The sequence below is a fragment of the Apodemus sylvaticus genome, chromosome 15 (genome assembly GCF_947179515.1).
Source record: "Apodemus sylvaticus chromosome 15, mApoSyl1.1, whole genome shotgun sequence".
NCBI lineage: Eukaryota > Metazoa > Chordata > Mammalia > Rodentia > Muridae > Apodemus > Apodemus sylvaticus.
Genome location: NC_067486.1, coordinates 79,383,075 through 79,392,529, shown reverse-complemented (window position 1 = coordinate 79,392,529; position 9,455 = coordinate 79,383,075). Strand labels below are relative to the sequence as shown.

General features: G+C 40.8%; 1 protein-coding gene and 1 pseudogene across 1 annotated transcript in view; both read left to right on the top strand.

The window, feature by feature from the left end:
- The window catches only part of Vps8 (VPS8 subunit of CORVET complex), a 197,273-nt gene that overhangs the window by 80,634 nt on the left and 107,184 nt on the right, over positions 1-9,455 (top strand). The window contains 3 exon segments of the mRNA XM_052157994.1: positions 948-968; positions 3,159-3,253; positions 3,863-3,982. Of these exon segments, the coding sequence (XP_052013954.1) occupies positions 948-968; positions 3,159-3,253; positions 3,863-3,982 (236 nt within the window).
- Positions 4,513-6,897, top strand: LOC127665560 (heterogeneous nuclear ribonucleoprotein Q-like; annotated as a pseudogene).

Sequence of the window (9,455 nt, the reverse complement as noted above, 5' to 3'; positions counted from 1 at the left end):
GAATTGCTTTAAGCTTCTCTCCATTTTATTTGATGTTGACTGTTGGCTTGCTATATATTGTCTTTATTGTTTTAAGACTTTCTTAAAACAATATTCCAGATCTCTCCAAGACTTTTTAAAGGCTTTATCATTATCTAATGAGACGATCATGTAGGTTTTTTTTCCTTTTGGTTTGCTTATATGGTAGATTAGGTTGATAGATTTTCATATGTTGAACCCTCCAATGCTGGGATAAAGCCTACTTGATCATAGTAGTTGATGTTTTTTGATGTGTTCTTGGATTTGGTTTGAGAGTATTTTATTGAGTATTTTCACATCAATGTTCATAAGGGAAATTGGTCTGAAATTCTCTCTCTTTGTTGGGTCTTTTGTGTGGTTTAGTTATCAAGATGACTGTGGCCTTATAGAATGAATTAGGTAGTGTTTCTTCTGTTTCTATTTTGTGCAATAGTTTGAGGAGTATTGGTAATAGTTTTTCTCTGAAAGTCTGGTAGAATTCTGTGCTAAAACCATCTAGCCCTGGTCTTTTGTTGTTGTTGCTGTTTGGAGACTTTTAATGATGGTTTTTTTTTCCTTAGGGGTATTTTTAGATTGTTTACCTGATCTTGATCTAACTTTGGTAAGAAAATAATTTATTTCATTTAGATTTTCCAATTTTGCATAGTACAGTTTTTTGAAGTAAGACCTAATGACTCTTTGGATTTCCTCAGTATATCTTGTTATGAATGTCTTTTCATTTATGATTTTATTAATTTGAATATTCTTTCTCTACTTTTACTTAGGTTGGGTAAGGGTTTGTCTATCTTGTTGATTTTCTCAAAAGACCAGCTCTGGTTTTATTGATTCTTTTTTTTCCTCTTGGTTTCTAATTTATTATTTTCAGATCTGAGTTTAATTATTTCCTGCCATCTACTTCTCTTGGGTGTGTTTGCTTCTTTTTGTTCTAGAACTTTCAGTTGTGCTGTTAAGTCAATAGTATGAGATCTCTCGAATTTTTTTTTTTTTATGAAGACACCAAGTGCTATGAACTTTCCTCTTAGCACTGCTTTCAGTGTGTCCTATAAGTTTCATTGAATTCTAGAAAGTTTTTAATTTCTTTGTTTCTTCCTTGACCCAGTGGTCATGGAGTGGAGAGTTGTTCAGTTTCCCTGCATTTGTGAGTTTTCTGTTGTTTTAGTTGTTGCTGAAGTCCAGCTTTAATCCATGGTGATCCGATAAGATACAGGAGGCTATTTCAGTTTTCTTGTATCTTTTGAGACTTGCCTTGTAACCAAGTATATTGTTAGTTTTGGAGAAAGTTCTGTATGTTCTGAGAAGAAAGTATAATTTTTTGTGTTTGGGTGAAATGTTCTGTAGATATGTTAGGTCCATTTTATTCATGAAGTCGGTTAATTTCTGTCTGAATGACCTGTTCATTAGTGAGAGTGGGGTGTTGCCGTCTCCAGTACTAATGTGTGTGGTTCATTGTATGATTTAAGATTTAGTAATGTTTCTTTTACAAATGTGGATGCTCTTGCATTTGGAACATACATGTTCAGAATTGAGATGCCATCTTGATGGATTTTTCCTTTGATGAGTATGAAGTGCCCTTCTCCATCTCTTTTGATTAATTTTGTTTGAAAAATCTATTTTTTAGGGATTAGAATGGCTAGTCCATCTTGCTTCTTGGGTTTTTTTTTGCTTAGAAAAATCTTTTCCCAGCCCTTTACTCTTAGGAAAATGTTTATATTTGATGCTGAGGTGTGTTTCATGTATTTAGAAGAATGACGTATTCTGTTTTTGCATTCATTCTGTTAGCTTGTGTCTTTTTATTGGGGAATTGAATTCATTGATGTTGAGATTAATGACGAATGCTCATTTCTGCTATTTTGATGTTGGTAGTGGTGTGTGTGTGTGTGTGTGTGTGTGTGTGTGTGTGTGTGTGTATGTGTATGTGTAATAGGTCTTCCTTTTTTAGTTTGCCTTTTTTTTTTATCCTTTGTAGCTTTTAATTTTCTTTCTTTGTTCTATATACTTAGTGTTTTGATCATTATATTCTGTAAGCTTTTTGTATGTTTATACACATTTCTTTCTTTTAGGGAAATATTCTTCTATGATTTTGTTGAAAATATTTTCAGTATCTTTGAGCTAGGATATTCTCCTTCTTCTACTATTATTCTTAGACTTAGTCTTTTCACAGTGTCCTAGATTTGCTGGATGTTTCTTGTAGGATTTAACATTTTCTTTGACTAATGTGTTATTTTCTTCTATCGTATATTTGATGCCTGAGATTTTCTCTTCCATCTCTTGAATTCCTGTTCTCTACCTAGGTTTTCCATCCTCAGGATTCCCTTGGTTTGTGTTTTCTTTATTGTTTCCATTTTACTTTTAGTTCTTGAACAGTTTTATTCATTTCCTTCATCTGTTTGATTGTATTTTCCTTTATTTAAGAGATTTATTCATTTCCTCTTTAAATGCCCCATCATAAGATTGGACTTAGGTTACTTTCTTGTGGTTTAACTGCATTAAGATACCCAGGGCTTGCTGTAGTAGGAGAGTTCTGGTGGAGCTGCCTCGCTGTGACTCTTGTGTATTGTGTTCTTTTACAGATCTTTAGCCATCTGGTTTTCCTTGGTGCCAGAAGATCTCCAGGGATGCAGGCAGAGTTCTAGGCTGGGGACAGGGGACAGCTCACTGCTCCTGGGGTCCCTAGGGGGCGCCTGGCAGGCTTTTTTTTTTTTTAAAATATATTCTTCATTTACATTTCAAATGTTATTCTCTTTCTCTCTCTTCCCCCTCTTCTTTCTTCTATTAATGAAACTCCTCTTTAGGCTTTAAGGGGAAACCTCTCTTTCCCTCTAAGACTCTATCCTGTTTAGATCACCATATTATTATTTCTGTCTAATGTTCTCTTTCTGCCTTGAGGACCCTTCATGGCCTAAATCTCATTTGTGAAGGCAGTTGATGTCACCTTATTTTCTGGACCAGTCACTGCAGCCCTTTTACCCTTGTTTTTTGACACCTTTCTTGTGGCCTTTTGAAATACGCACTGTGTTGTCCTCATCTGTGCTTAGCTGCGTGCAGAACAGTAGTAATCTGGTTTTGAACCTGAGCTGACAAAAGTTGAATCTATATCACAATGGAGGCAGAATCTCAGGGTTGAGAAACTGAGGCATCAGATCTGTTCTTCCTCTTTTCTAGCTGTTGCCTGGCAGGTCGTGCCTACCCTCTTGGTGACATTCCTGAAGATCTTGTTCCCTTGGTTAAAAACCAGGTGAGTATTATTTTTATGACATTTTTATTGTCTGTTCCTGTTAATATGACTGTCTCAGTTACAGTTTCTCTTGTTGTGGTAAATACCATCAACAGAAATAATTCGGATGGGATAGGGTTTGTTTCAGCTATAGTTACACAGCCCAGTCCCTCACGCAGGGAGTCAGGGCAGGAACCTGGAGGAGCCCATGCAGAGGCTGTGGAGGAGTGCTGCTTACTGCCTTTCATAGAACCCAGTACCACCTACCCAGGTGTGGGCCCTCCCCCATCAGGCACTAATTAAGAAAGTGCCCTGCAGGCTGCCTACAGCCCGACCTTATGGAGGCATTCTCTCAGTGGCTCTAGCTTATGCTAAGTACTGAGAAAGCTACCAGCATAATGACTGAAGACAGCCTGTTGACCATTACACATAGCTTCACCGTGAGGACAAGAGTCCGCACAGTCTCCAACCTTGACACTGGGTTCCGAGGGGCTAAGAGAGACCGTGTGTAACGTGTGGCCGTGGCCGTTTAAAGCTCATCCATTCAGCCTGCCTTTGTTTTCTCCACATGGGAATCCTTGTTCCAGAAAGATGTAAGGTGATAGAAAATAATGTACCTTTTAACCCTAGGTTTTTGAGTTTCTGATTCGCCTGCATTCTGTAGAAGCATCTTCCGAGGAAGAAGTCTATCCTTATGTTCGGACTTTACTACATTTTGACACAAGAGAATTTCTGAATGTGTTGGCACTGGTAAGGGACTCTATGATTCCTAAGGTATTTTCAAACGATCCAAAGGTATGTGTGTACAGGTGGAAACGCTTCAGCTTGTTGGGCCCCTGAGTCCCTGAGCCCCTGCGCCCCTGAGCCCCTGAGCTCCTGAGCCCAAGCCCCTGAGCACCTGAGCCCCTGAGCCCCTGCTTATAGCCCTTCTCTCCCTTGTTGTTGTCTCTCTTGTCCAAAAGAAGAAAAGAACATTTTTGTTTTTTAAAAAGCTTTTGGCGGGTGCTGCAGCCACTGGATCAATGGGTGGGGGAGGCCGGGATCGCGGGTCCCGGTGCTCAGAGCCATGTGTCACAAGGGAGACAGCGGCGGAGGGGGGGAGGAGGGGGGCTAGGGACAGGGAAAACCTGTGGCCTGGTGCCGCACGCGGTCTCAGTGTTGAGGGGTGAGACTGTGCAGCTGCATGGTTCAGGGTGGGGTGGGGGCTGGGACCGTGACTGCGGGTTGATGTTGGGAGGTGGTGACCGGCTTAGCCCAGCCCAGTACTTGTCTCTGGAAGCATGGCTACAGAACATGTTAATGAAAATGGTACTGAAGAGCCCACTGATACTACTTCAGCTATTATCCATTCAGAAAAATTTTCAGACATTGCTTGATGCTGGTTTACCACAGAAAGTTGCTGAAAAAGTAGACGAAATTTACGTTGCAGGGCTAGTTGCACATAGTGATGTAGATGAAAGAGCTATCGAAGCTTTAAAGGAGTTCGATGAAGACGGCGCGCATTGGCAGTGCGTCAACAGTTTAGAGACAGTGATCGCTCTCATGTTCAGAACAAAAGTGCCTTTTTGGGTGGAATCATGAAGACGTACAGGCAGAGAGAGAAACAAGGGACCAAAGTAGCAGACTCCAGTAAAGGACCAGATGAGGCAAAGAGTAAGGCACTTCTGGAAAGAACAGGCTACACACTTGATGTGACTATAGGTCAGAGGAGGTAAGGGGACCACCTCCAGATTCCATTTATTCAGGTCAGCAGCCCTCTGTTGGCACCGAGGTATTTGTGGGGACGATCCCCAGAGATCTGTTTGAGGATGAGCTTGTTCCATTATTTGAGAAAGCTGGGCCCATGTGGGATCTTCGTTTAATGATGGATCTGCTTACTGGTCTCAACAGAGGTTATGCGTTTGTCACTTTTTGTATAAAAGAAGCAGCACAAGAGTCTGTTAAACTGTATAATAATCATGAAATTCGTTCCGGGAAGCACATTGGTGTCTGCATCCAGTTGCCAACGATAGGCTTTTTGTGGGCTCTATTCCTAAGAGTAAAACCAAGGAACAGATTCTTGAAGAATTTAGCAAAGTGACAGAGGGTCTCACAGATGTCATTTTATATCACCAACCTGATGACAAGAAAAAAACCAGAGGCTTTTGTTCTCTTGAATATCAAGATCACAAAACAGCTGCCCAGGCAAGGCATAGGATAATGAGTGGTAAAGTCAACGTCTGGGGAAATGTTGGGACTGTTGGGTGGGCTGATCCTATTGAAGATCCTGATCTGAAGTTATGGCAAAGGTAAAAGTGCCGTTTGTATGCAGCCTTGCCAGTACTGTAACAGAAGAAATTTTAGAAAAGTCGTTTAGTCAGTGTGGGAAGCTGGAACGAGTGGAGAAGCTAAATGATGATGCTTTCATTCATTTTGAGGAGAGATGGTGCTGTCCAGGCTGTGGAAGAAATGATTGCTAAAGACTTGGAGGGAGAAAGGATTGAAATTGTTTTGCTGAGCCAGGTGGTGGTGGCCCACGCCTTTAAGCCCAGCACTCTGGGAGGCAGAGGCAGGAGGATTGCTGAGTTCAAGGCCAACCTGGTCTACAGAGTGAGTTCCAGGACAGCCAGGGCTACACAGAGAAACCCTGTCTCGGAAAAAAACAAAACAAAACTAGAAATTGTTTTTGCTGAGCCCCAGATCAGAAGAGGAAAGAAAGAGAAACTCAGAGGCAGCAGCACAGAATCAAATGTGTGATGATTACTGCTCTCCCAGTCCACCTCGTGTGTGTGTGTGTGTGTGTGTGTGTGTGTGTGTGATGATTTCTGCTCTTCTGGTCCACCTTGTGTGTGTGTGCGCGCGTGTGTGTGTGTGTGTGTGTGTGTGTGTATATGTGTGATGATTACTGCTCTTCCGGTTCACCTCGTGTTTGTGTGTGTGTGTGTGTGTGTGTGTGTTCATGATGATGATGATGATGATTACTGCTCTTCCGGTCCACCTCGTGTGTGTGTGTGTGTGTGTGTGTGTGTGTGTGTGTGTGTGTGTGATGATTACTGCTCTTCCGGTCTACCTTGTGTGTGATGATTACTGCTCTTCCGGTCCACCTCATATGCCTCCCCCAACAAGAACTGGATGGCGGGAAGGTAGAGGTTGCTATGGATATCCTCCAGATTGCTATGGATACGATGATTATTATGATTATTATGGTTATGATTACCATAACTATCGTGGTGGAGATGAAGATCCATACTATGGTCATGAAGATTTTCAAGTTGGAACTAGAGGAAGGGGTGCAGAGGAGCAAGGGGTGGGTGCCCTCCATCCAGAGGCCATAGGGCTGCTCCTCCCCTGGTAGAGCCGCTTATTCACAGGGAGGAGGCCCTGGATCAGCAAGAGGCGGAGCCCAACAACAGAGGCAGGGACAAGGGTGGAGGCCGGTCCTGACCTGTTACAGTGAAGTCTGACTTGCTATGTGGGATTACACTAGAAGCTTGCAGTGGAGTAATGGTAAGGAAAATCAAGCAACCTTAAATATCTCGGCTGTATAGGAGCATATTCTATTGCAGAAGACCTGCCTATGAAGATCATGGAATCAAATATGGCACATTGAACTAATACTTGGACTTTGATATGAATTTCTTTAACAATTTTCTCTGCAGTGCAAGTTATTAAACTAAAGCTACTCTATTTTCAAAATGTGTTCCAACAAAAATCCTTCATAACCTCTAGCATGGTATCTTAATAAAGAATAAAGTTCTTTTCTTTAAAAAATCTGCTCTAAGTAGATTTTCCCCCTTTTTAGTTAAGGCTCTCAGCAGTGATATTCTGAAATATTCTCTTGAATTTGTGCATTTAAATTTTATTGCAGTGATACAGATGCCACTGTTGGTACCCTTAAATTTTTATTTCTGCTCACCAAGGTTAATCATGATTGTCTATATCTTTTTTATAGTAATCACTTTTGAATTGTGTTAAGATGCAGTTTTAGGTATAATCATCAGAGCTGGTTAGTCAGGCATTCCAGATAGTGGTTCTTTCAGAACCTTTTTTAAAGGGTTGCTTAACTACCTCAGTAGCAGAGGACTGAACTATACACTGTCTGTACCGTACATAGAAAATCTTTGTAGATAAAATCAAGGCTTGTTAAATATGATATGAGGGTAGGATTTTAATATATCAAATGTAACATTCTTAGTTGCCTTTAGTTTCAGAGGCTTGTAGGACTTCCTCATAACCATCATAACAGGCCTTGCTTTTGTAATATTTTGTGGCTGAAAAAGCAGCCTTGCTTCTTCAGATATTGTAGTTTTTGGATGTATAATAGTTTAGCAAAATGTTACTCTTGTAAGACATCAGATGTTCAAAAAAAAAAGAATGCATCTGAACTTGTAGTAAATACTGTAGTGTCTCTTTATGACCCGTCCAGAAGGTCCAGTTATTCCAGGGTCCCGAAGAGGCACTACCTGAGGGTCAAAGATGGGGGGAAGAGAGAAAGGAGCCCAAGCACACTAACAAAGTCAGAGTCAGTCTGGGTTGTGTCGGGGAGGTAAACTAGTTTTAAGGCTTACAGAGAAGGAATTGACCTTCACACAAGAACAAAGGAGGGAAGGGCGGAGACACCCCTAGATCAAAGCAGGAAGTGAGGAGGTCATCCAGTGGGGACACCCAGAGTTAACACCAGCAGGAACACTCCCGCATGGTTAGGGCAGGAACATCTTGTGGTATTCTCGGAATCTTCTCGCACCACAGCTCATGGGGAAGGCTCTAGTTAATTGTTCTCATATTTTAGCAGCCACCACCTTAGGGCCGTGAGTAAGCATTAAATCTGAATAGCTCAGGATGGCTTCCCACACCTTTATAAAAAGTCAGACTAAAACTGACAGCAAAGCCTGACATTTGGATATTTTGAAGTTTTTTCATAAATCATAGAAATTAGTATATGGCTGTAGTTTAGCTTTTTAGGTAAAAGGTATGTTTCATTAGTGCATTTGTTACTGCTGATCACTATAAAAAATGTGAATCAGCTTTCTGTTTCTTATGCAGATCATGATAACTTGGAGAATAGAGTACAATCACTTGTGCTATGTTTTTAATTTTCTAAAGCCCCTTGATGACAGTGAGTGTTCAGTGGTGAAGCATCCTCTATTGAATCACCCTCAAAAAGTTTTTTTTTTTTGCCAAGTCCTAAGTTGATAGCTTAAAGTCAAAAGTAAAATTATAGTTTAAGTAGGACTTGGTGTAAAGAAATACCTTCTCCCCTTCCCCAAAAGGATACTGCAGTTATATCACATACCCAATAGGCACCATGATGAAGATCAGCGCTTATACCTAATTAAGGCTTTATACACACCAGTTCCCCAGTAAATGCAAATTTAACAAGAAACATGTCATATGTTCAAAATGCTCATGGCAAACAATCATTTTGCATTCCTGTAAATTGTTTTATACTGTAAGCTGGAGGCGAGTATAACTTATTTTTGTAATAAAGTTTTTATTTTTTTTATGTGTCATTAAAAAGAAAAAGCTTTTGGCTAGGTGGTGTGGGTTCTGAGTCCATGTTCTGTTCCTGGCGTATGCGGTATAGAAGAGGGGCTGCGGTAGAGGTAGTGAGCACAGTGGAGTGAACTGACGCTGACGGGCGCTGTGTGGTCAGAGGAGAGAACTTGCCCATCTTCTTGTCTGCAGGCAGGTTCATATTATCTCATCTAAGTATAAAAATACCTCCTGGGTGAACTTTTCAGATTAATAAGCCTTCCTGTGATCTCCTTGGCAGCTCATTTCATCTAGCTCACTGCAGAGTATACTAGTTGAAATAAAACGATTTTTCAGTGTAAATACTTTAGATAATTCAGTGGCTGTTTTTGTTTTGTCTTCAATGATTGTTTTTAAAGCACCTGCAGATCCTTTTAAAAATCTACCGGGACAATATGCATGCAGTCCATTTCCTAGGTCAAGAGCACAGCAACCATGTGTCTGTTAATTTAGCTTCCCTCAGCCGGGGTTGCTCAATGCAGACCAGAAGCAGGGGCTGGGGGTCGTTTTCCCTCACGCTCAGCACCCAGGTGTGATGCAGTTTCTGTTCTTTGTGTGTAAATCTGTGTGAACTTGAATTCAGAATCTAATGTTTTTGATACATAGAATATTCAGAACACATTATGCAAAATATAAAAATTTTAAGTGCTGTGCTTGGCACTGTTTTGAGGATATGGTAACTCATTCTGGCATTTAAGCTTAAAAATGTTGG